The sequence below is a fragment of the Capricornis sumatraensis genome, chromosome 4 (assembly GCF_032405125.1).
Source record: "Capricornis sumatraensis isolate serow.1 chromosome 4, serow.2, whole genome shotgun sequence".
Lineage (NCBI taxonomy): Eukaryota > Metazoa > Chordata > Mammalia > Artiodactyla > Bovidae > Capricornis > Capricornis sumatraensis.
The window spans coordinates 73,787,199-73,815,195 of record NC_091072.1 but is presented as its reverse complement, the minus strand read 5'-3'; the positions used below and the strand labels follow the sequence as shown (position 1 = coordinate 73,815,195).

Genomic DNA, 27,997 nt, shown 5'->3' with positions numbered 1-27,997 from the left:
CCGCAGGCCCACGAGCTCGCGGCGAGGCGGGAGCCGGCAAGACATGCCTGCCGCCATCTTGCCCACCGGGAGCTCAGACATGGCGCTGGGGCTCCTGAGCGCAGCGCCGTTGTTTCTGGCGAGCGCTCTCATATGCTCAGAACACTACTCGCTCTTCTCTGAAAGGAGTAGGCGCGGCTCCTCGCGGGAACAGGCTGGCAGTCTGGGGTGGCCTGAGGCCGTGAGTAGGAGGCCCAGAGGTCAGAAGGCGCGCGAGGCCCGGGAACAGGAAGAGTTGGACTCAAAGGGCAGTATCTGTTCTCTTCTTCAGTCAGTCGCCCTTTCTTTGTTTGTCCCATTTTAAGTAGTGTTTGAATTTGGGGCCCTCCTTTTCTGTTTTTACCAACTGCCTTTACCTAAAAATTTACAGACCCTAGCAGTTCTATTTTAATGACGACTGTAATAGTAGTACTTTTGGTAGAAATGCCATACACTTGTGCGTCTGTATATGCACCTTAGAGTATTCTGGGGTGTGTCATTCCCATTTTACAGATTCATAGTTCATTGAAATTCAAAGCTGAAAGGGCTGTTAGGTGACTTTTTCAGGCTACAGTTCAGAAAAATTAACCCCACAAGTTAAACGGCAAGTATTAGAAACTGTAGCTCTTGGTTCACCAGTCCCAGGAGCTCTCAGTTGCCATTTCAGATAGGGAAAAATGTGTTACCTGAGCAGAGAAACTTATCTCACCATTACACTTTTCAGAAGTAAAGTTTTAAAATTCATTAATTGAGCTTATTTGATGTCTATTTGTAAGCAATTTGACATCATGTTTAACTCGCTAAGATTTTTGTGTCAAAATATGGACATAGCTTAGGTATCCAGCTTGCTCTATCAGTTTTTTAATGGGAATTTAAAGATTATATTAATGTATTAAGATTAGAAACATACATATAATAATATGTTCAGTTCAAATAATATATCATTTTTATTTTTAGATTGTGGAATAGCACCACTTATGCGTATGTTCAAGGGGCCTCGGATTGTAGGGGGCAGAGAGGCTCAAGCTGGCGCATGGCCATGGCTAGTTAGCCTACAGATTCATTCCGGCAGATCTGGTGCTCATGTATGTGCGGGAAGCTTAGTGAAAAATAGATGGGTCCTCACGGCTGCCCACTGCACTAAGGATGCTACGTATGTATTCAGAACATTCCTACTTTATTCTTTTAGGGGATATTTTGAAGCTCTTCTCACCTGTTAAGTCCCAACATTGCACCTTTACTGGTCTGTTCCTTTGATACGGTGGGGGAGACTAACACATTTGGAGAGGGGCAACCTGTATCCTAGTCCTCCTCTGACTCTTTGTGGTGCAGTGGTTTTAAGTAAGGTTCCAGAACCTACTAGATGTACCAACTTGATCAAATAATATAGCTGCATTATACTGTCACAGAATCTTAGAGTTCATAGAGGTATTTTAAGGGTTTAGTTCAATTCTCTGTCCTATAGTTGAATCCTTCTTACAGTACTGAAATAAAGGGTTCTCTAGTCTGAAATAATTGTTCTTTAATGCATTGAGCCAGGCATTTTGTCATACACATTTTCCACTACTCCCCACAACCAGTCTTTGCTAGAGAGAAACCCTGCCTGGAAAGCAACAAAATCAGGGATCAAATCCAGGTGTGTCAGAATGGAAATCCACACACATAACCATAACTATACCATTTGGCTTTCTACTTAAAATACCTTTTGTGATGATGAACCTTGGAAAGAACCTCATTTAAATTTTGTACAGCTTTTTTTCTTAGAAAGCCTTTCCTTATGCTGAATAAGTGTCTTGACTTTTGTTCTGCCTGTTGAAGCCATATGTATTCAATTTCATTCCTCTTCCAAGCATTTGAAGATACTATTAATTTTCTACCTAACAGTTCTCAAGGCTAAATCTTATTGATATTTTTACCTTTTCACTCAACAAAAATTTACGCAATATATGTTATATACTAGGAATTGGGCAAGATGCTGAGGAAGTCAACATTACTGAGTATATTTTTTAGGAGTTCCTCCTGTTTCAGAAAAGTCTGCCACTTCTATTCCTGTTCCCCTTCATTTTCTAAATCTTACACCATCAGCTGTCCCTTATTCCTTCTCAAAACAACTATTTATCAAAGATCTGCTCTGAGATTAGGTACTGTTTCAGGATGTTACATATAATTCTGTATTTAAATAAAGTCGGACATGACTGAGTGACTGAACTGAACTGAACCCTCCCAGTAGCCCTGTGAAATTGCTGTTACCTTCATTTCACACTTGAGGAATCCAGAGATCAGAGAGATTTGGTAACTTGCCCAAGATCACACTGCTGTAAAGTGGCAATCTATTGATTTAAACCTATTCTCAAATCTAAGCTGTTTCATTATATCTCACTGTCTCTTTAGTATTTTTCAATATTTTCCTCGTTTCTTCCCTACAGCTTTCAAACATGTAGCTCAACTCATCATTATTTAACAAACAAACGAACCCTACCTGTTCCTGTTCTTCCTTTCACTACTAGATTCCTTGGAAAAAAGGCTCCCTTTTGTTTCACCTGCATTGACTCATAAAATCCCAGTTGCAATCTGATTTCTGTGGCTAGAACACGCTATTAAAGACCCACCTCCATGTCAAATCCAATGAGCTCCACTCAATCCTCATCCTATTTTATCTCTATAACATTTGGCAAAGTTGATTACTGTTCTCTTCTTTCTTTCTGGCTGTGCCACGTGGCTTGTAGGATCTTAATTCCCTGACCAGGGATCCAACTCACACCCTCTGCATTGGAAGTGTGGGGTTGAACCACTGGACCAGGGAAGTCCTTGTCATCTTTTAAATGACAGTATTTTCAAGAGTTCCACCTTCTATCCTCTTGCCTTATCATCTGAACTCTTTCTGAGAGATGTCTCATCTCAGAAATGAGATGAGACTCGTTTTAGGAGTCATCATGTGCTAGTAACTCCCAAGTCTCTCCAGCTGAGTCATATTTCCAGCTCCCTCCTGTACATATATATTGGAGTCACATTCTCAAGAAGTTTAAACATGAAATTTTAAAATCTTCTAATTCTTTCCCTTCTCTATTTTCTTAGATTATAGTTTCACCAACAGTTCCATTACCCAGAGGGTTAGTTGACTCTCTACAGTATCTCTTAAATTTGTTTCTTTCTGTCTCCCAATACTACTCCCCACTGATTAGAAGTAGATTCAGAATATCAGTCTCCATATCCTTGGTTCATTACTTATACTACTTACACTGTTACTGTGGTAAATATCTGAATGAGTGTGAAGTGGTATCTCATTGTGGTTTTCATTCACATTTCCCTAATGATTAGTGATGGTGAGCATATTTCCATGTGCTTTCTGGCCATCGTATTTTTTTCTTCCTTTTTTTAAAGTTTGTTTTATTTTTGGCTGCACTATGCATCATGTTCTGTATGCAGGTCAGGAAGCAACAGTTAGAACTGGACACAGAACAACAGACTGGTTCCAAATAAGAAAAGGAGTACATCAAGGCTGTATATTGTCACCCTGCTTACTTAACTTACATGCAGAGTACATCATGAGAAATGCTGGGCTTGAAGAAGCACAAGCTGGAATCAAGACTGCTGGGAGAAATATCAATAACCTCAGATATGCAGATGACACCACCCTTATGGCAGAAAGTGAAGAGGAACTAAAGAGCCTCTTGATGAAAGTGAAAGAGGAGAATAAAAAAGTTGGCTTAAAGCTTAACATTCAGAAAACAAAGATCATGGCATCCAGTCCCGTCACTTCACGGCAAATAGATGGAGAAACAGTGTAAACAGTAATGGACTTTCTTTTCTGGGGCTCCAAAACCACTGCAGATGGTGACTGCAGCCATGAAATTAAAAGATGCTTACTCCTTGGAAGGAAAGTTATGACCAACCTGGACAGCATATTAAAAAGCAGAGACATTACTTTGCCAACAAAGGTCCATCTAGTCAACTCTATGGTTTTTCTAGTAGTCATGTATGGATGTGAGAGTTGGACTATAAAGAAAGCTGAGCACAGAAGAATTGATGCTTTTGAACTGTGGTGTTGGAGAAGACTTGAGAGTTCCTTGGACTGCAAGGAGATCCAATCAGTCCATTCTAAAGGAGATCAGTCCTGGGTGTTCATTGGAAGGACTGATGCTGAAGCTGAAACTCCAATACTTTGGCCACCTCATGCAAAGAGTTGACTCATTGGAAAAGACTCTGATGCCGGGAGGGATTGTGGGCAGGAGGAGAAGGGGATGACAGAGGATGAGATGGCTGGATGGCATCACTGACTCGATGGACATGAGTTTGGGTAAACTCCAGAAGTTGGTGATGGACAGGGAGGCCTGGCATACTGTGATTCATGGGGTCGCAAAGAGTCAGACATGACTGAGCGACTGAACTGACTGACTGAAATATATATGATTTGCAAACATTTTCTCAAATTCTGTGAGTTGTCTTTTCACTCTATTAATAGTGTCCTTTTATGCAAAACTTTTAACTTTGACCAACTCCAATTTATGTTTTTCTTTTGTTATTTTATGTTTGATGTCACATCTGAGAATCATTGCCAAATCCAATATCATGAAGCTTTTCTTCTGTGTTTTCTTCTAAGAATTATATAGCTTTATTCTTACACTTAGGTCTTTGATCTGTGTTGACTTAACTTTTGCATATGCTATAAAGTAAGAATCCAGTTTCATTCTTTTGTATGTAGATATCCAATTTTCCCAGCACCATTGCTGAAAAGTCTTTCCTTTCTCCATTGAATAGTCTTGGCATTCTTGTCGAAAATCACCTGACCACATATGCAAGAGTGTGTTTCTGGGCTCTCTAGTCTTTTCATTGCCATATATGTCTGCCCTTATGCTAGTACCACACTGTTTTGATTACTGTAGCTTTTCATTAAGTTTTGAAAACTAGAGATATGATCCTCCAACTTCATTCTTCTTTTTCAGGTTTATTTTGGGTTCTTGGGGTCTTTTGATATTCCCTATGAATTTTAGGATTTTTTTTTTAATTTCTGCAAAAACATTGATATTGGTATAGGTACTGCATTGACTCTATGGAGCATTCTGTGTAGTACTGTCATTTTTAATAGTATTAAGTCTTCCAGTACATGAACAAGGGATGTCTTTCCATTTATTTACATCATCTTTAATTTCTTTTAGCAAAGTTTTATAGTTTTCAGTGTATATAACTTGCTTTCTTAATCTTATGGTCTGAATATAAATTGAAGTCACTTCAGTTCAGTTGCTCAGTCATGTCCAACTCTTTGTGACCCCATGGACTGCAGCACTCCAGGCTTCCCTGTCCAGCACCAACTTCTGGAGCTTGCTTAAACTCATGTTCATTGAGTTGCTGATGCCATCCAACCATCTCATCCTGTCATTCTCTCTCCTTCTGCCTTCAGTCTTTTCCAGCATCAGGGTCTTTTCCAAGGAGTCAGTTCTTAGCATGAGGTAGCCAAAGTATTGGAGCTTCAACTTCAGCATCAGTCCTTCCATGAATATTCAGTACTGATTTCCTTTAGGATTGACTGGTTTGATCTTCTTGCAGTCCAAGGGACTCTCAAGAGTCTTCTCCAACACCGCAGTTCAAAAGCATCAATTCTTTAGTGCTCAGCTTTCTTTATAGTCCAACTCTCACATCCATACATGACTCCTGGAAAAACCATAGCCTTGACTAGATGGACCTTTGTTGGCAAAGTAATGTCTCTGCTTTTTAATATGCTGTCTAGGTTGGTCATAACTTTCCTTCTAAGGAGCAAGCATCTTTTAATTTCATGGTTGCAGTCACCATCAGCAATGATTTTGGAGCCCAAAAATATAAAGTCTGTCACTGTTTCCATTGTTTCCCCATCTATTTGCCATGAAGTGATGGAACCAGATGCCATGGTCTTAGTTTTCTGAATGTTGAGTTTTAAGCCAGCTTTTTCACTTTCCTCTTTTGCCCTCATCAAAAGGCTCTTTAGTTGTTCTTCACTTTCTGCCATAAGGATGGTGTCATCTGCAGATCTGAGGTTATTAATATTTCTCCCAGCAATCGTGATTCTAGCTTGTGCTTCATCCAGCCCAGCATTTTGCAAGATATACTCTGCGTTTAAGTTAAATAAGCAGGGTGACAATATACAGCCTTGATGTACTCCTTTCCCAGTTTTGAACCAGTCAGGTTCCATGTCTGGTTCTAATTGTTGCTTCTTGTCCTACATATTGGTTTCTCAGAAGGCAGGTAAGGTGGTCTGGTATTCCTGTCTCTTTAAGAATTTTCCAGTTTGTGGTGATCCACACAGTAAGTAATATAAACTGATTTAGCTATTCTTTGTCATTTGATGGAGGATTTAATCTGTTTACATTTAAAGTAATTATTGATAGGTAAGGACTTACTATTGCCATTTTGTTAATTGTTTTCTGTTGTTTTTTTATAGATCCATTATTCCTTGTTTATTAGCCTGCTGTTTTGTGTGTGCATGTGGTTTGATGTCTTTTGGTATCAGTATGCCTTGACTTCTTTTCTTAAATTTATTTTTAATTGGAGAATAATTGTTTTACAAAGTTGTGTTGGTTTCTGCCATACAACAACATGAATCAGCCATAAGTATACATATGTCCCTGCCCTCTTGACACAGAGCACAGGGTTGGGGTCCCTGTGTTATACAGCAACTTCCCACTATCTGTTTTACATATGCTAATGTTGCTTTGACTTCTTTATTGTGTCCTTTTGTGTAATTGCTATAAGTTTTTCCCTTGAGATTATCAAGAAGTTTACACAAACTATCTTAAAATTATAACACCATATTTTAAGCTGTTACAACTTCAATAGAATTCCTAAACTTTACACTTTAGCTTTTCCTCCACCTCACATTCTAGGATACTGCTGTCATGATTTATGTATTTTTATGTAACTAATGGATGATTATACTTATGATTATTTTTACTACATTAATTTAACTTTTAAACTAAAGTTGCAAGTAAATTATGTGCCACTATTACCAAGTTACAGAATGTAAGTTTGACTGTATGTTTACCATTACCCATGAATTTTGCACCCTTTTAATGTCTTTATGATGTTGATTAGTGTCCTTTTACTTTCACTCAAAGAACTTCCTTTAGCACTTCTTGTAAGGCTGTTGTTCAGTCAATCAGTTGTGTCTGACCCTGTGACCCCACGGACTGTAGCATGCCAGTCTTCCCAGGCCATTCACCATCTTCCAGAGTTTGCTCAAATTCATGTCCATTGAGTCAGTGATGCCATCCAACCATTTTGTCCTCTGTTACCTCCTTCTCCTCCTGCCTTCAATCTTTCCTAGTATCAGTAAATGTGTTAGTCACTCAATCATGCCTGACTCTTTGCGATCCCATGGACTATAGCCTGCCAGGCTCCTCTTTCCATGAAATTCTCCAGGCAAGAATACTGGAGTGGGTTTCCATTTCTTTCCCAGCATAGGGTCTCTTCCAGTAAGTCAGCTCTTCACATCAGGTGGCCAAAGGATTGGCACTTCAGCTTCAGCATCAGTCCTTCCAATGAATATTCAGGGTTGATTTCATTTAGGATTGACTATCTTGATCTCCTTGCTGTCCAAGGGGCTCAAGAGTCTTCTCCAACACCACAATTCAAAAGCATCAATTCTTCGGCACTCAGTCTTCTTTATGGCCCAGCTCTCACATCCATACATGATACTGGAAAAATCACAGTTTTGACTACATAGACCTTTGTCAGCAGAGTAATGTCTCTGCTTTTTAATACACTGTCTAGGTTTGTCACAGCTTTTCTTCCATGGAGCAAATGTCTTTTAATTTCATGGCTGCAGTCACCATCCACAGTGATTCTGGAGCCCAAGAAAATAAAGTCTGTCACTGTTTCCATTGTTTCCCCATCTATTTGCCATGAAGTGATGGAACCAGATGCCATGATCTTAGTTTTCTGAATGTTGAGTTTTAAGCTGGCTTTTTCACTCTCCTCTTTCACCCTCATCAAGAGGCTCTTTAGTTTCTTTTCACTTTCTGCCATTAGGGTGGTTATCATCTACATATCTGAGGTTGTTGATATTTCTCCCAGCAATCTTGATTCCAGCTTGTGATTCATCCAGCCCAGCATTTCACATGATGTACTCTGAATATATGTTAAATAAGCAGGGTGACAATATACAGCCTTGACGTACTCTTTTCCCAACTTTGAACCAGTCCGTTGTTCCATGTCCAGTTCTAACTGTTGCTTCTGGACCTGCATACAGGTTTCTCAGGAGGCAGGTAAGCTGGTCTGGTATTCCCATCCCTTTAAGAATTTTCCACAGTTTGTTGTGATCCACACAAAGGCTTTAACATAGTCAATGAAACAAAAGAAGATGTTTTTCTAGACTTCTCTTGTAAGGTTAGTCTAGTAGTAATGAACTCCTTCAGCTTTTGTTTGTTCAGGAAGTCTTTATCCAACAATTTGCTGTCTACAAGGGACTCACTTTAGCTTTAAAGGCACACATAGGGGACTCCCCTGGTGGTTCAGTGGTTATGAGTTTGTCTTGCAATGCAGGGGGTGCGGTTCAGTTCCAGGGAACTAAGATCTCATATGCCATGGAGCAACTGAACCTGCATGCCACAACCAGACAGCACACACATCACAGTGAAAGTTCCCACATGAGGCTATGAAGATCCCATGTGCAGCAATGAAGATCCCATGTGCAGCAATAAAGATCTGAAGCAGCCAAATAGATTTAAAAAAAATTTTTTAAGGCACATACAGACTGAGAGTGAAGGGATGGAAAAAGATATTTCAAGAAATTAGTAACCTCCTAAAAAGCAAGGGTATTTAGACAAAACAGACTTTAAGCATAAAATGGTAAAAGAGACAAGAAAAGATCAGCATACAATGGAAAAGACCCTGATGCTGGGAAAGATTGAAGGGAAAAGGAGAAGAGGCTAGGAGAGGATGAGATGGTTAGATAGCATCACCCCCTCAATGCACATGAATCTGTGCAAACTCCAGAAGATGATAAAGGACAGGGAAGCCTGCGGTGCTGTAGTCCATCAAAGAGTCGGACACAACTTAGCGACTGAACAACAATAATAAAGGGGTCAAGCCATCAAGAAGATATAATAACAGTAAATATTTATGCATCCAACTTTGGAACGTCTAAGTATATAAAGCAAAAACTAACAGTTAAAAGGAGAAATAGATAGCAATTCAGTAATAGTTGGGGACTTTAGTTGGAGATCTTAACAATTGACAGATCATCTAGAGAGAGAATCAATAAGGAAACAGCAGATTTAAACAATGCTATAGATCAAGAAGGACTGAACAGACATAGACAGAACCTTCTAGCCAACAGTAGCAGATTATACATTCTTCTCAAGTACACATGGAACATTTTCTATGACAGACCATATGTTAGGCCACAAAACAAGTCAGCAAATTCAAGGAGACTGAAATCATACCAAGAAGCTTCTCTGACCACAATAGCATGAAAGTAGAAATCAATAAAAAGAGGAAAATTGGAAAATGCATGAATACATGGAAATTAAACAATACTCTCCTAGGAAACCAATGGATCAAAGAAGAAACTAAAAGAGAAATTTAAAAAGATTTTGAGACAAAAATGGAAACACAACTTATGCAGCAAAAGCAGTTCTAAGAGAGAAGTTCATGGCAATAAATGCATATATTAAGAAGGAAGATGATACCAAATAAAGAACCTACCTCTGTACCTGAAGGAACTAGAAAAAGAAGAAACTGAACCTAAAATTAGAAGGAAGGAAATGATAAAGATCAGCACAGTGTTAAATAGATATCAAAAATATATAAAACATTAACCAAACTAAGAGTTGGTTCTTTGAAAAGACAGACAAAATTGACAAACCCTTACTTACCAAGGAAAAAAGAGGGAGGACCCAAACAACAAACTTATAAATGCAAAAGGACACAGTATAACTTATACCACAGAAATACAAAGGATCATAAGATTTTTTAAATGGGTATAGAATCTGAATAGATATTTTTCCAGAGAAGATAAATGAATGGTCAACAGGTACCTGAAAAGATGCTCAACTCACTAGTCATTAGGGAAATGTAAATTAAAACCACAACAAAATATCACCTTACAATGACCATCATGAAAAAAGACAGCTAACAAATGCTAGTGTGGATGTGGAGGAAAAGGAACACTTGTGAACTGCATATGGGAGTGTGTAAATTGGTACATCCACTATGGAAAAACAGTATGGAGGGTCCTCAAAAAATTAAAAATAGTACTATAACATGATCCAGCAATTCTATCTCTGGGACAATATCCAAAAGGAATGAAATATTAACTCGAAAAGATATCTGCACCCCATGTTTATAGCAGAATTATTTACAACAGCTTCTAAGTGACAAGCAATGGATGAATGGATAAAAAAGTAAAGAAATGTGGTGTGTGTGTGTGTGTGTGTGTGTGTAATTTAGCCATAAATAATGAGGAAATCCTACCATTTGTGACACTGTGGATGGATCTTGAAGGCATCATGCTAAGTGAAATAAGTCTGACAGACAAATTCATACTGCATGTTCTCAGTTATAAGTAGAATCCAAGAAAAACAAAAAATCCCCACCAAATTTAGAGAAAAAGAGATGAGATTTGTAGCTGTTCCCAGAGGCAGGCTGTGGGGAGAAGGGATATTGGAGGAAAGGTAGTCAAAGGTACAAACTTCCATCATAAGATAAATAAGAACTAGGAATGTAACATACAACATGATGAGTATAGTTAAGACTGCTGTATGATATACAGGAAAATTATTAACAGAGTATATCCTAAGAGTTTTCATCACAAGGAGAATTTTTTTCTTTCCTTTTTATTGCATATAAATGAGATTATGGATGTTAATTAAACCTATTGTAATCATTTTACAATATATGTAGATCAAACCAATATGCAGTACACCTTAATCTTATACAATGATGTATGTCAATTATTTCTCAATAAAACAAAATTTTAATTCAAGAAAGATAAATTAATTTTATCTTTATCTTTAAAATAAAGATAATTTAATTCAAGAAAGAAAAGAAACATTATTTAAAAGTTCAGTTCAGTTCAGTCGCTCAGTTGAGTCCAACTTTACAACCCCATGAACCACAGCATGCCAGGCCTCCCTGTCCATCACCAACTCCCAGAGTCCACCCAAACCCATGTCCATTGTGTCGGTGATGCCATCCAACCATCTCATCCTCTGTCATCCCCTTCTCCTCCAGCCCTCAGTCTTTCCCAGCATCAGGGTCTTTTCAAATGAGTCAGCTCTCCTCATCAGGTGGCCAAAGTATTGGAGTTTCAGCTTTAGCGTCAGTCCTTCCAATGAACACCCAGGACTAATCTCCCTTAGGATGGACTGGTTGGATCTCCTTGCAGTCCAAGGAACTCTCAAGAGTATTCTCCAACATCATAGTTCAAAAGCATCAATTCTTCAACACTCAGCTTTCTTTATAGTCCAACTCTCACATCCATGCATGACTACTGGAAAAACCATAGCCTTGACTAGATGGACCTTTGTTGGCAAAGTAATGTCTCTGCTTTTTAATATGCTGTCTAGGTTGGTCACAACTTTCCTTCCAAGGAGCAAGTGTCTTTTAATTTCATGGCTGCAATCACCATCTGCAGTGATTTTGGAGCCCCCCAAAATAAAGTCTGACACTGTTTCCACTGTTTCCCTATCTATTTGCCAAGAAGTAATGGGCCTAGATGCCATGATCTTTGTTTTCTGAATGTTGAGCTTTAAGCCAACTTTTTCACTCTCCTCTTTCACTTTCATCAAGAGGCTCTGTAGTTCTTCACTTTCTGCCATAAGGGTGGTGTCATCTGCATATTTGAGGTTATTGATATTTCTCCCGGCAATCTTGATTCCAGCTTGTGCTTCTTCAAGCCCAGCATTTCTCATGATGTACTCTGCATATAAGTTAAATAAGTAGGGTGACAATATACAGCCTTGACGCACTCCTTTTCCTATTTGGAACCCGTCTGTTGTTCCATGTCCAGTTCTAACTATTGCTTCCTGACCTGCATATAGGTTTCTCAAGAGGCAGGTCAGGTGGTCTTGTATTCCCATCTCTCTCAGAATTGTCCACAGTTTATTGTGATCCACACAGTCAAAGGCTTTGGCATAGTCAGTAAAGCAGAAATAGATGCTTTTCTGGAACTCTCTTGCTTTTTCGATGTTCCAGCAGATGTTGGCAATTTGATCTCTGGTTCCTCTGCCTTTTCTAAAACCAGCTTGAACATCTGGAAGTTCACAGTTCACGTATTGCTGAAGCCTGGCTTGGAGAATTTTGAGCATTACTTTACTAGCATGTGAGATGAGTGCAAAGGTGCGGTAGTTTGAGATCCATTAGTTGCTTCTTTTACATTTAGTGTCTTGCTTTATAAAGTCCTTTCTCACAAAGATACAGTCCAGTGGAATATATAAAGTCCTTCCCAACATCAAAGTTGTATATTCATCTATATTTTCTGTCTGGTTTAAGTTTTAAACCTCTCATCCTAATTTAATATCCAAATGTTTTATTCAAGGATTTCAAAAATGTTAAAAAGTAAATAGTTTAGTGAATTCCCAATACATATTATGCAGCTTCAGTTCATCAGCTCATGCCTGATCTTATTTCATCTTTATTCTTGCCAACTCCCCCTTCAATTATTTTGAAAGAAATCTCAGACATACCACTTTATGTATCTCTGAAAGATAAGTCTTTATTTAAAAGATCTGTGTATTTAAATATTTAATCCATTTGGAGTTTATTTTACTGTTTAATATTTTTCAGAGATTTAATTTTATTTCACTTTTCTAACTTGTTTGTTAGTTCCAATATCATTTATTGAATAATTCATCCGTTTGTCCATTGATAAGAACTGTTACCATATATTAAATTCTCAGGTACATGAATCTGTTTGAGACTTTCTGTTCCACTGATCTTTTTCTCCTTTTCTACATCACAGTAGTTAGGTTTTTCCTTCATATGACTTTGTCAGATGAAAGTAGGATTAATTTTTTTTTTTGTTATTAATCTAACCTGAGAAAAACAAAAACTAGTGGGAGAAAAAGAATATTTACTTAAATAAACATGTTTATAACAAAAGCATTTACTTTCTTTCAGAAATCCTGTAATGTGGAGAGCTGTGATTGGAACTAATAATATAAGAGGGAGTGAGCCACACAGCAAGAAGATCAAAGTTAATGCAATCATTATCCACCCAGACTTCAACGTGGAGTCTTATGATAACGATATTGCACTTTTTCACTTAAAAAAAGCAGTGCGTTATAATAATTACATTCAGCCTATTTGTCTACCTTTTGGTGTTTTCCAAAGACTAAACAGAAACACAACATGTTTTATAAGTGGCTGGGGAAGAACAAAAGAAGAAGGTAATTATAATCTGAATTTTGCTGATACAGATTTTCCTGATAATTGGCAGAGGGTGAATTCTTTTATGTATGTCTTTATATCTCTTTATATCATGAGTTTAAACAGTAGGTCTTTATAAACCAGTGAAAAGAAAATGTGTTTTAATTTTCTATGTTTTTTTCTTTCTTGTGGGAGAGAGAAATTTATCTTCCAAAGCAGAAATAGAGACTTCGTTATACATGCCTACATGCCAAGACACTTAAACTTTTAGACTTTCTCAGAGAGAATGATGGTTCCAAGTGTTTCTATAGTTTCTGAGACTCCTAGGTGATAAAGCAAGTTCTGTGGCAGATTTGCTTATCTTAAACGATAAGGTTCTGGCTATCAGGAATCAAATTTAGTATCCTTTTTTTTAGTGTACTGTTTAGTATCAAACAGGTTGATTGCTATGTATTTTCTATAGTGCACAAAGGTGCACAAAAAACTGACTATCTGAACTAATGGAAGGAATAAAAAAACATAGAAAACAGTCTCTGCAGATAATATTAAAGAAAAATAGAATTGTATGACAAACGTTATAACTTCCTTATGATAGTAGGGAATTTTCACACAACTCTTTTATTATTGGCATATTAAGCAGATGGAAAATTAGTAAAGATTTATAATGTTTGCCTTTCCAGTAAGTAGCCTGAAGTGACCTCTAAAAATGGTGCTCTATTCACTCGACCCAGAAAACCCCACAAAATCATGCAAATCAGGAGGTTCAAATGTTCGTGTTCACTTTAAGAACACTTGTAGAACTGCCCAGGCCATAAAGGGTATGCACATCCAAAAAGCCAGCAAGTATCTGAGGATGTCACTTTAAAGAAGCAATGTGTGCCATTCTGTCGTTACAACAGTGGAGCTGGAGGTGTGCACAAGCCAAACAGTGGGGCTGGACGCAGGGTCAGCGGCCCAAAAAGAATGCTGAAAGTTTACTGCACATGCTCAACAACGCAGAGTCATGCTGAACTTAAGGGCTTAGATGTAGATTCTCTGATCACTGAGCACATCCAGGTGAACAAAGCCCCCAAGATGTGGCACAGGACTTAGAGAGTTCACAGTTGGATCAACCCCTACATGAACTCTGTCATATTGAGATGACCCTTACTGAAAAAGAACAGATTGTTCCTAAACCAGATAAGGAGGCTACACAGAAGGAAAAAGATATCCCAGAAGAAACTGAAGAAAGAAAAACTTATGGGCTAGGAATAAATGCCGCAAAAAATAAATGCAAATAAAAGTGTTGGTTGTAAAAAATAATAATAATAAAATTATAATGTTTGAATTAGCAAGTTTGATTTAATAGCCAAATCAGAAAATTCTGCACCCCCAAATCAGACACTTTCATCTTTTCAAGTACAGGTAGAACCTTTATAAAAACTGACTGCTTACTAGGCCATAAAGAAAATCTCCAAGTTCGAAGGACAGGTAATGTACAAACTATATACTGTGATTACAATTAATTTAGAAATAAGAGAGATGGGAATATGATGGAATAAGGAGGTTGGCAAATCCTCATCCCCCAACATAAGCACAAATTGGAAAAAAAACTCAAAAACTGTCAAAAGCAACCATTTCAGAGCCCTAGAAATAAAAACGCACAATAAATTGAGGAGTATTTGTTTATTATAAGCATCTAGAAATTTGGGTAAAAAGAAGAACTTGTAGTTTTCTTGCTGTGGCTGCTCCTAACTCCCTTTCTGATCAGTCAGTGTAATAGCTTTACCAAGCTCATGAGGATCATGAGGAAAAAGGATCTTGCTACCAAAGGATATGGACTTGATTTGGAGTAGTAGTTGATAATCCAGGCCAGTAGCACTGTCAATAAAAGTAATTGATTCAAAAAACTAAGAAATTTAAAAAAATAAATTTTTAACAAGTATTGGACTCAGCAAGAGATGAAGAGGGGAAACAAACAGCTCTGCTGGTCTGGGATTGTGATCCTAGATGCAGCCAGGAGTGGAAAAGATCAGAAATTTGACAAGAAGAACCTCAAAATGAGACAGCTACAGAATGGCTAAATAAGCTCTCCAAACATCCTTGGTTTACTGGAAAACATACATGTATACACGTGTGGGGAAAAAAAACCTGAGAGAGCTTAGCATAAAGTGAAAACCAAGGCAGAGTTGAAATCTGACTGAACTCTGAACACACTCCCCAAACCATACATAGATCCATCAGCAGAGGATGAAAGCCCAAATCATTAACTGATAAGTAAACTATGCAGACACATGGGTAAGCCCTGTGAAGGCAGGTTAAAAGGTAAAAATCAGAATTAAAAAACTGAGCAGAGACATCAACAGTCACACAATGTGGGACACACAGATTCTACAATTTAAGTCCAGGCAAGTTATTTTTAAGAAAACACAACAACATTGTTGAGAAGAGAGTCAAAACCCAGAGTTGTTACAGTACATTAATCTGAAAATGCACAATTTTCAACAGAAATACTGTTAAGACATCCAAAAAACTAAGAAAGAAAAAAAAAAAAAAAACAGAAATGTGACCTATATTTCCCCCCTATATTCAGGGGGAAAAAGTAGTCAATAGACACTGACTCTGGACAGGTTTAGATGTTGAATACAGCAAAGACTTCAAAGAAGCACTTTAAATAGTTTGACAAATTAAACAGAAATTATTGTCCAAAGAATTAAAAACGTGATGACAATGACTTAACAAATAAGGAATGCCTGTGGAAAAATAAACAATTTAAAAAAGAACCGAATGGAAATTCTAGAGATTTGATATGGCACAAGAAAGCATCTGTGAATTTAAACTGCAGAAACAGAAATAATATAATCTGGAGAAAACAGAGAAAAAATTCTTGAAGAAAAATAAACACACTCAGAGAGGCCTGTGGCACAACATCAAGTATACCAGCATGCATATAGTGGGATTTCTGGAAAGGAAAGAGAGAAAAAATGGGGACAAAAAAATAGCTGAAGAAAATAATAGCCCCAAACAACCTGAATTTCATGGAAAAAGAAAAACAACACAAAACTATAATTTATAATAAAGAAGCTCAACGAATCCCAATAAAGATTTTTAAAAAACTAAAAATGTGCAAAACATGTGTACTTAAAACTACAAAATGTTACACAGGGACATTAAAGAAGACCTAATAAATGGAAAGACATACCACATTCATGGATTCAAAGACTCAATATTGTTAATATGGCTATTATCCTCAGATTGACCCATATTTTCAATGCAATCCCTATCAAAATCCCAGCAAGGTTTTTCATACAAATGGCATTCCACCCCAGGACTATGGCCTGGAAAATCCCATGGACAGAGGAGCCTGGTAGACTACAGTCCATGGGGTCGCAAAGAGTCGGACACGACTGAGCGACTTCACTTCACTTGACAAGTTGATCCTAAAATGTATATGGAAAGGCAAAGAACCTAGAATAGTCAAAAAGTTTTTTGAAGAACAACAAAACTAAGTTACTCTACCTAATTTAAATTTACCTAATACTAAAAACTACAGCCATTAAGACAGTATGGTATTGATTTATTTTCTGGTAGCATGTTTAGAATTTTCTATGTGTAGTATCATGTCATCTGCAGATAATGACAGTTTTACTTCTTCCTTTCCAATCTGGATTCCTTTTCTTTCTTTTTCCTCTTCAACTGCTGTGACTCAGACTTCCAAAACTATGTTGAATAAAAGTGGCAAGAGCGAGCATCCTTGTCTTGTTCTTCATCTTAGAAGAAATGCTTTTAGCTTTTCACCATTGAGTATGATGTTAGTTATAGCGTTTATTATGTTGAAGTATGTTCCCTCTATGCTTACTTTCTGGAGAGCTCTTATTGTAAACTGATGTTGAATTTTATAAAAATTCTTCTGTATCTATTGAGATGGTCATATTGTTTTTATTTTTCAATTTGTTAATACAATGTACCAAACTGATCAATTTTCAGACCTTGGAAAATCCTTGCATCCCTGGGCTGAATCCCACTTGGTCGTGATATATGATCCTTCTAATGCATTGTTAGACTCTGTTTGCTAGTATTTTGTTAAGGATTTTTGCATTTATGTTCATCCGTGATACTGCCCTATAATTTTTTCTTTTTTGTGATATCTGTAGAATTCAACTGTGAAGCCATCTGGTCCTGGATATTTGTTTGTTTGCTGGGAGTTTTTAAATTACTGATTCACTTTCAGTACTGTTAATTCAAATTTGGTTTCTTTTTGGCTCAGTCTTGAGAGATTGTACCTTTCTAAGAATTTGCCCATGTCCTAAGGTATCCATTTTATTGGTGTATATTTGCTTGTAGTAGTCTCTTAGGACCCTTTGTATTTCTGCAGTGCTGGTTGGTTAAACATAGCAGAGATCAATGGAACACAATACAGAGTCCAAAAAACCCCCCAAACAACCCAACTTATGTTTATGATCAACTGATATATTTATACAAAATTCCTAGAAAAGGCAAACCTACAGAGCAGAAATCCTATCAGTCATTTTCTGAGGGTGAGGCTGGAGGTGAGAACTGACTGCAGTTGGCATGGAGAGGACTCATTGGAGTGGAAGTATCCTAAAACTGGATGTGGGCCTGGTATAAATTTACAAAAATCATTGAGCCGCCTTCTTACAGTGTGAGAATTGTTATGTAAATTAAACATAAATAAAGCTTCTTTAAAAATGACCCCCCAAAATTTAAATCACACATTTGAAAAATTTAAAATATACTACTAAATAGCTCCTATGTCAAAGAAAAAATAATAATCTTAAATCCTTATAACTATATAATAATGTATATCAGTTCAGTCACTCAGTTGTGTCCGACTCTTTGCGACCCCATGGATGCCAGGCTTCTCTGTCTATAACCAGGGAAGTTTACTCAAACTCATGTCCATTGACTCAGTGATGGCATCCAACCATCTCATCCTCTGTTTTCCCCTTCTCCTCCCACCTTCAATCTTTCCCAGTATCAGGGTCTTTTCCAATAGTCAGCTGTTCGCATCAGGTGGCCAAAATATTGGCGTTTCAGCTTTAGCATCAGTCCTTTCAATGAATATTCAGGACTTATTTTCTTTAGGTTGGACTGGTTGGAGCTCCTCATAGTCCAAGGGACTCTCAACAGTCTTCTCTGACACCACAGTTCAAAAGCACCAATTCTTTGGTGCTCAGCTTTCTTTATAGTACAACTGTCACATCCATATATAACTTCTGGAAAAACCATAGCTTTGACTAGACAGACCTTTGTTGGCAAAGTAATGTCTCTGCTTTTTAATATGCTGTCTAGGTTGGTCATAACTTTTCTTCCAAGGAGCAAGCATCTTTTAATTTCATGGCTGCAGTCACCATCTGCAATGATTTTGGAGCCCCCCAAAATAAAGTCTCTCACTGTTTCCATTGTTTCCCTATCCATTTCCCATGAAGTGATGGGACCAGATGCCACGATCTTTGTTTTCTGAATGTTGAGCTTTAAGTCAACTTTTTCACTTTCCTCTTTTGCCCTCATCAGAAGGCTCTTTCGTTCTTCTTCACTTTCTGCCATAAGGGTGGTGTCATCTGCATATCTGAGGTTATTGGTATTTCTCCCAGCAATCTTGATTCCAACTTGTGCTTCCTCCAGCCCAGCGTTTCTCATGATGTACTCTGCATATAAGTCAAATAAGCAGGGCGACAATATACAGCCTTTCCCGATTTGGAACCAGTCTGTTGTTCCATGTCCAGTTCCAACTGTTGCTTCCTGACCTATATACAGATTTCTCAAGAGGCAGGCCAGGTGGTCTGGTATTCCTGTCTCTTTCAGAATTTTCCACAGTTTGTTGTGATCCACACAGTCAAAGGCTTTGGCCTAGTCAGTAAAGCAGAAGGAGATGTTTTTCTGGAGCTCTCTTCCTTTTTTGATGATCCAGCAGATGTTGGCAATTTGATCTCTGGTTCCTCTGCCTTTTCTAAAACCAGATTGAACATCTGGAAGTTCATGGTTCATGTACTGCTGAAGCCTGGCTTGAGAATTTTGAGTATTACTTTGCTAGTGTGTGAGATGAGTGCAATTCTGTGGTAGTTTGAGCATTCTTTGGCATTTTGAAAACTGACCTTTTCCAGTCCTGTGGCCGCTGCTGAGTTTTCCAAATTTGCTGGCATATTGAGTGCAGCACTTTCACAGCATTATCTTTTAGGGTCTGAAATAGCTTAGTGGGCATTCCATCACCTCCATTAGCTTTGTTCATAGTGATGCTTCCTAAGGCCCACTTGACTTTGCATTCCAAGATGTCTGGCTCTAGGTGAGTGATCACAACATCATGGCTATCTAAGTCATGAAGATCTTTTTTGTATAGTTCTTCTGTGTAGTCTTGCCACCTCTTCTTATCTGCTTCTGTTAGGTCCATACCATTTCTGTCCTTTATTGTGTCCTTCTTTGCATGAAATATTCCCTTGGTATCTCTAATTTTCTTGAAGAGATCTCTAGTCTTTCCCATTCTATTGTTTTCCTCTATTTCTTTGCACTGATCACTGAGGAAGGCTCTCTTATCTCTCCTCTTTGGAACTCTGCATTCAAATGGGTATATCTTTCCTTTTCTCCTTTGTTTTTTGTTTCTCTTCTTTTCTCAGCTATTTGTAAGGCCTCCTCAGACAACCATTTTGCCTTCTTGCATTTCTTTTTCTTGGAGATGGTCTTGATCACTGCCTCCTGTACAATGTCAAGAACCTCTGTTCATAGTTCTTCAGGCACTGTCTATCAGATCTAATCCCTTGAATCTGTTTGTCACTTCTAGTGTATAATCATAAGGGATCTGATTTAGGTCATACCTGAATAGTCTAGTGGTTTTCCCTACTTTCTTCAATATAAGTCTGAATTTGGCAATAAGGAGTTCATGGTCCGAGCCGCAGTCAGCTCCCGGTCTTGTTTTTGCTGACTATATATATAGAGTTTCTCCATCTTTGTGCAAAGAATATAATCAATCTGATTTCGGTATTTACTCTCCGGTGGTGTCCATGTGTGGAGTCTTCTCTTGTGTTTTTGGAAGAGGGTGTTTGTAATTGATCAGTATTGTATTTGTGCAAGGATATTCTAAGTAACCAGTGGAACAGAACAGAAAACACAGGCATCTATTCCTGGACTCTCTTTCTCCTATTTACTTCAAAAATCTCTAGTTATTTTGAATAACCCTACACCAATATCATATTGGATTAGTATTGTTCATAAATCAGGTGGTAGGTTTACAGATGTTGATTTCATTATTATATCTGGTTAACGTCTATGTTACATATACTCTTTTGTATACAGCCAGTATTACTTTAATTATTTGAAAACAAAGGGTAGAAATGCATCTTTCCTCTAGGAAGCCTTGATCCAGGAATTTGGATGTCATTAGATATACTTTATTTTTATTTCCTTTTCTTATTCTCTATCCATGTTGACTTTACTTCCTCAGGCTGCCTGTCCTCATACATGTGGAAGTATGGCTGCAGGCTGATTTGAACTTATATTAATAACTAATCATGTGACTAGGGTGAAACAGATTCTTCTCTGGCACCTCCAGTTAAAAAAGCTGGATAAGTATTCCAATTGACAAGGCTTATACCAAATACAATCACCTCTAGACTAATTCCAGGAGAATGGAATTCTGTGAATGGAACAGTTTGGTCATTTTCCCACTTGCAGTAAAGGGGAAAATGTCTATTACTTGAAAAGCTAAGGAAGAATGTGGCGCACATAAAATATTCAGCTTCCACATATGACAACTGCAATTCTGAGACAGCCTGATGGTATCAGATGCTGCTGTTACAGTAGCTTTTCTGTGGATAAATCTTAGAATAATCTGAAGTGTTATCTTATATCTTCCTATCTTTTCTGTAGCAAAGAACCACTTTATGTTCAAGAATAAGCAGAGAAGTTAGGGGAGTACATGAATTAGAAATCTGCTTTATTTTCACATTCAACATTTTGCAAGACAGCGTCATTAGAAAACTTAATTAAAATTATTCACAACTTACAACATAAGACTGATCTCAGCATTTACCTCTCTCAGTTCAGTTCAGTTGCTCAGTCATGTCTGACTCTTTGCGACCCCATTTACCTCTTTAGCCCTTGTTAATCTTTATAGTTTTATTTTGTAACACTACAGATCCTTCTGTAGACCTCCAAGAAACAAGAGAGCAAAGATTTTTTAAAAAGTAACCTGAAATTCCTACTATCTAGAGATAACTATCATTAAGACTTGGTCGACTTTCTTTCACCGTTATCTCCAGGCATTCATACATGCATACATATCTGGATACAATTTTACATAATTGTTCAATCAGTCACTATGGAAAGAAAACCTGTTGAACGTGAACATTTTATATTGCTGTCAAAATGTCTGCTCTCCAAAATAATTTAACTGGTATTTCTTTTTGTTGTTGTTAATAGGTAATGTTACCAAAGAGTTACATGAAGCAGAAGTGCATTATATTTCTCGAAGTTTCTGTAATTCTGAGAGGAGCTATGGGGGTATAGTTCCTAACACTTCATTTTGTGCAGGTGATGAAGATGGAATTTTTGATTCTTGCAGGGTAAGACCAAATACTTTTCCTTAGCAATATTTTCTAAAGACAGAAAGGAACTTGAACAAGTCTTTGATCACTTTCTGGTGAAGTCTTAATTCTCAAGTCTAAATTATTTTTCTCCTTTTTAACTATTCCATGCTTGCCTAATTCCTTGGTTTCTACAATCACGATCAACCGAAGAAATATTTGCCTTGAATCTTTTTTTTTTCATTACCACCTTTATTGAGATACAATTTACAGTTCACCCATTTAAAGTATAAAATTCATTGTGGGATTTTATATTTAGAGTAGTGAACCATTACCATAATCTAATTTTTAGAACACTTTTGTCACCCCCCCCCCCCAAAGAAAAAACTCTTCCCATTAAGGCAACCAATTAGTCTGTAGAGATTTGCCTATTCTGGAAGTTTCCTATGAACAGGATCATTCAATTTGTGGTCTTTTGTGACTAGGTTCTTTTATTTAGCATAATGTTTTCAAGGTTTGTCTCCATTATAGCATGTATTAATACCTTATTCATTTTATTGCCAAATAATATACCATAGTTTGGATATGTCACATTTTATTCATCCATCCATTTGTAGATGGACATTTAAGCTATTTCTGCTTTTTTGGCTATTAGAAATAACATGGCTATAAATATTTGTGTACATGTTTTTATGTGTAAGTATGTTTTTATTTCTCTTGGAAATTCTACCTAGGAGTGGAACTGCTGAGTCAATTCTTAATATTTTAAAGAACTGTCAAACTGTATTCCAAAGTGCCTACACCATTTTACATTCTTATGCAACAATATGAGACTTCTTCTGTTTTTTATTGGAATATAGTTGATTTGCAATGTTGTGTTAGTTTCAGGTATAGAGCAAAGTGAATCAGTTATATATATACACACACACATGTATATTCACTTTTTAAAGGTTCTTTCCTTATATAGGTCATTACAGAATATTGAGTAGAGTTCCCTATGCTATACAGCAGGTTCTTTAGTTATCTTCTTTAAATTTAGTCATGTGTATATGTTAATCCCAATCTCCCAATTTACCCCTCCCCTCTGATCCCCTGTTAACCATAAGTTCGTTTTCTACATCTGTGACTCTAATTCTGTTTTGTAACCAAGTTCATTTGTACTCCTTTTTTTCAGATTTCATATATAAGCAATATCATATATTTGTCTGTGTCTGACTTACTTCACTCAGTATGACAGTCTCTAGGTTCATCCATGTTGCTGCAAATAGCATTACTTTTTTAATGGCTGAGTAATATTCCATTGTATATATGTATCACATAGTCTTTATCCATTCCTCTGTTGATGAACACGTAGGTTGTTTCTGTGTCTAGGCTATTATAAACAGTGATGCGACAAACATTGCAGTACATGTAATCTTTTTGAAATATATTTTTCTCTAGGTGTATGCTCAGGAGTGGGATTGCTGAGTCATATGGTAGTTCTAGTTTTAATTTTTAAAGGAACCTCTATACTGTTCTCCACAATAGCTATACCAATTTACATTCCCACTAACAGTGTAGAAGAGTTCCCTTTTCTCCACACCTTCTCCAGTATTTACTCTTTGTAGATTTTCTGATGATGGCCATTGTGACTGGTGTGAGATGATACTTCATTGTAGTTTTGATTTGCATTTCTCTAACATTGATAATTAGTGATGTTGAGCATCTTTTCATGTGCCTTTTGGCCATCTCAGCAATGTATCAGTTCAGTTCAGTCGCTCAGTCAATTCTGACTCTTTGAGACCCCATGGACTGCAGCACGCCAGGCCTCCCTGTCCATCACCAACTCCTGGAGTTTACTCAAACTCATGTTCATTGAGTTGGTGATGCCATCCAACCATCTCATCCTCAGTTGTCCCCTTCTCCTCCCGCCTTAGTCTTTCCCAGAATCAGGGTCTTTTCAAATGAGTCAGCTGTTTGTATCAGGTGGCCAAAATATTGGAGTTTCAGCTTTACATCAGTCCTTCCAATGAATATTCCAATGAATATTTCCTTTAGGATGGACTGATTAGAGCTCCTTGCAGTCCAAGGGACTCTCAACAGTCTTCTCCAACACCACAGTTCAAAAGCATCAATTCTTCAGCGCTCAGTTTTCTTTATAGTCCAACTCTCACATCTATACATGACTACTAGAAAAACCATAGCCTTGACTAGACGGACCTTTGTTGGCAAAGTAATGTTTCTGCTTTTTAATATGCTGTCTAGGTTGGTCATAACTTTCCTTCCAAGGAGTAAGTGTCTTTTAATTTCATGGCTGCAATCACTATCTGCAGTGATTTTGGAGCCCCCCAAAATAAAGTCTGCTACTGTTTCCACTGGGTCCCCATCTATTTGCCATGAAGTGATGGGATCAGATGCCATGATCTTAGTTTTCTGAATGTTGAGCTTTAACTTTTTCACTCTCCTCTTTCACTTTCATCAAGAGGCTCTTTAGTTCTTCACTTTCTGCCATAAGGGTGGTGTCATCTGCATATCTGAGGTTATTGATATTTCTCCCAGCAATCTTGATTCCAGTTTATGCTTCTTCCGGCCCAGGGTTTCTCATGATGTACTCTGCATATAAGTTAAATAAGCAGGGTGACAATTTACAGCCTTGACGTACTCCTTTTCCTATTTGGAACCAGTCTGTTGTTCCATGTCCAGTTCTAACTGTTGCTTCCTGGCCTGCATACAGATTTCTCAAGAGGCAGGTCAGGTGGTCTGGTATTCCTTTCTCTTTCAGAATTTTCCACAGTTTATTGTGATCCAAACAGTCAAAGGCTTTGGCATAGTCAATAAAGCAGAAATAGATGTTTTTCTGGAACTCTCTTGCTTTTTAGATGATCCAGCGGATGTTGGCAATTTGATCTCTGGTTCCTCTGCCTTTTCTAAAACCAGATTGAACATCTGGAAGTTCACAGTCCATGTACTGTTGAAGCCAGGCTTGGAGAATTTTGAGCATTACTTTGCTAGTACGTGAAAGTGAAAGTGAAGTTGCTCAGTCGTGTCCTACTCTTTGTGACGCCGTGGACTGTAGCCCACCAGGCTCCTCTGTCCATGGGATTCTCCAGGCAAGAATACTGGAGTGGGTTGCCATTTCCTTCTCCAAAGGATCTTCCCAACCCAAGGATCGAACCCAGGTCTCCCTCATTGCAGGCAGACACTTTAACCTCTAAGCCACCAGGGAAGTGAGATGAGTGCAATTGTGCAGTAGTTTGAGCATTCTTTGGCATTGCCTTTCTTTGGGATTGGAATGAAAACTATCTTTTCCAGTCCTGTGGCCTCTGCTGAGTTTTCCAAATTTGCTGGCATATTGAGTGCAGCACTTTCACAGCATCATCTTTTAGGATTTTAAATAGCTCAACTGGAATTCCATCACCTCCACTAGCTTTGTTCCTAGTTATACTTCCTAAGGCCCACTTGACTTCACATTTCAGGATGTCTGGCTCTAGGTGAATGATCACACCATCATGATTATCTGGGTTTCTAATTTCTCCACATCCTTGTCAGCACTTGTTATTGTCTATCTTGTTTAAAATAGAAATACAATTGATTTTCAATACTGTGTTAGTTTCAGGTGTACAGCAAATTGATTCAGTAATACGTGTATACTTTTCCAGATTATTTTCCATTATTGTTATGACAAGATACTGAAATCCTTGTTGCTTATCTATTTTATGTATAGCAGTTTGTATCTGTGAATCCCATACTTCTAAATAATTTATTCCTCTCTATATCCCTTTCCCCTCTGGTAATCATAAGTTTATTTTCCATGTCTGTGGTTTGTTTCTGTTTCATTTAATGATTTTTAAAAACAGTTTTATTTTTGGCCGTGCTGGGTCTTCATTGCTACGCAGGCTTTACTCTAGTTGTTGAGTAGGAGCTACTCTTCGTTGCAGTGTGCAGGCTTCCGATTGTAGTGCTTCTCTTGTTGCACAGCAAGAGCTCTAGGCATGCAGACTTCAGTAGTTGTGGCACGTGGCTCAGCACATGCAGCTCCCAGGATCTAGCACATAAGCTCAGTAGTTCTGGTACATGGGCTTAGTTTCTCCACAGCATGTGGGGTCTTCCTTGACTAAGGATCAACCCGTGTCTCCTGCACTGGCAAGCAGATTCTTCACCGCTGGGCTACCAGGGAAGGGCTGTCTTTGATTTTTTTTTTTTTTTTTAATATTCACTTGGCTGCGCTAGGTCTTAATTGTGGCACTCGGGATCTTCAGCCTTCATTGCGGGATCTTTAGTTGTGGCAGTTGAACTCTCAGATCTGGGAAGTGGGATCTAGTTCCCTGACTAGGGATTGAACTCAGGCCCCCTGGACGGGAGCACAGAGTCTTAGCCACTAGACCACCAGGGAAGTCCCATCGTGTCTTTAATGTTTCTCACTGTCTGTTTTGGCTGCCCTGGGTCTTCTTTCTGCACATGGGCTTCCTCCGGTCGCAGCGAGCGTGGGACGCTCTCCAGTCGCAGTGCACAGGCTTCTTACCGGAGTGGCTTCTCTTGTCGCAGGGCACTGGTTCTAGCGGGTGCAGGCTTCAGTAGGTGCAGCATGCAGGCTCTAGAGCAGGCTCAGTAGTTGCGGCACACAGGCTTAGTTGCCCTGCACCTTGTGAAATTTTCCAGAACCAGGGCTCAAACCCATGTCCCCTGTATCAGCAGGTGGATTCTCAACCATTGGACCACCAGCGAATTCCCATCTTTGATTTTTTTTTTACAAAATCAAATGTATCTGTTTTTTGTTTTGTCCCTTGTGGCTTTTAAATCTTTCTTTATTCCTCTTTTTTCTTCACTGCTTCTAAATCTACCAGCACATCACTCCCAAACAGTGTCCCATGCTCTGATCTTTTCCTACTCATTTTGATTTCTGCTCTTCAGGGTTTATCTTTCCAGTATCCTTTTCCTTAAAAATCTTACTGAATAGAAGAATTCAATCTAATTTAATTGCATTCATAAATGAAACATTCTCATCGTCAAAAAATAATTTTTTAATGCTTTCCTTATATAGAGAATTTGAAAACACGTTAGAAACACGATCCTTAAACTTTAAGCATTAAACAGTTATCTCGATGTCTTTATTGTTTTGAATGATTAATACTCTTCAGTAATGGTGTTTTGGTGTATTAACAGTCTAGTATAAACTATGACAAAGATTTGTCATTTTAATACTATTAAATGTTAGCTGCTCAGTCATGTTGACTCTGTGATCCCATGAACTGTAACCCACCAGGCTCCTCTGTCCATGGAATTCTCCAGGCAAGAGTACTGGAGTGGGTTGCCATGCCCTTCTCCAGGGGATCTTTCTGACTCAGGGATCGAACCCCGGTCTCCTGCATTGCATGCTTAGCTATTTATTCCCATGATCCTGCACCAGTTAATGTCAACAGTTAGAAAGATGCCATGTCTTGCAAGATGCCCGTTCACTCCTGTCCTCTAGTTAGCAAACCACACACACACCTAAATGAATCCATTATATATCTTAGTTCTACCATTCCTACATAGCATTAATACAAGTATTCTAATAGACAATATTTATAGTATTTTGCACAACTCCTAAATTATATTCCTCCTGAGTAACTACATTAAAAAATCCAAACAGTTCGATTTATAATATTTTGGTTCAAAACTATGCAGGTGGAAAATTTATCCACCAGCTATATGGTTCCTCAAAAATAACAGGCCAGACTGAACACCTGTTTCAGTTGGAATATAAAACTGAAAATCTATGCATCTTTATAAGTTAGAAGTTAAAAATGTATATTTATATAAATATATAATTAATGTGATTAATTTATTCCAGATTTATTGTTGTTTAAAGACTACTGGAAGTAACTAATACTATTTTGGGACTTTTTTAATAGGGTGATAGTGGTGGACCATTAATGTGCTACCTACCAGAACGTAAACGATATTTTGTAATGGGAATTACCAGTTACGGATATGGCTGTGGTCGAAAAAATTTTCCTGGTGTCTATAGTGCACCATCCTTCAACCAAAAGTGGCTGACAGAGCAACTCTACCAGTCAAGCAATAAAGGCACATTTAATATAAATATTCTACTTGGACAGGTCCTTATAGCCTTAGGTTCTGCTGTCTTACTTGCAACTCCATAA

At 37.9% G+C, this 27,997-nt stretch overlaps 1 protein-coding gene across 1 annotated transcript; it reads left to right on the top strand.

Moving 5' to 3' along the window:
* Positions 1 to 79: 79 nt before the first annotated feature.
* Positions 80 to 27,997, top strand: TMPRSS12 (transmembrane serine protease 12). Its single transcript, XM_068971424.1, has 5 exons — positions 80 to 267; positions 974 to 1,171; positions 13,108 to 13,376; positions 21,769 to 21,911; positions 27,746 to 27,997. Exons 1-5 carry the CDS (start codon positions 80 to 82, stop codon positions 27,995 to 27,997), a joined length of 1,050 nt encoding a protein of 349 aa, XP_068827525.1.

Excerpts from the sequence above, each read along its gene's own strand:
- TMPRSS12 (XM_068971424.1), top strand. The coding sequence starts at position 80 with ATGGCGCTGGGGCTCCTGAGCGCAGCGCCGTTGTTTCTGGCGAGCGCT. Across the intron at positions 268-973 it reads GCGCGCGAGGCCCGGGAACA|AGATTGTGGAATAGCACCAC; the intron begins GGAAGAGTTGGA and ends ATTTTTATTTTT. Across the intron at positions 13,377-21,768 it reads GGGAAGAACAAAAGAAGAAG|GTAATGTTACCAAAGAGTTA; the intron begins GTAATTATAATC and ends TGTTGTTAATAG.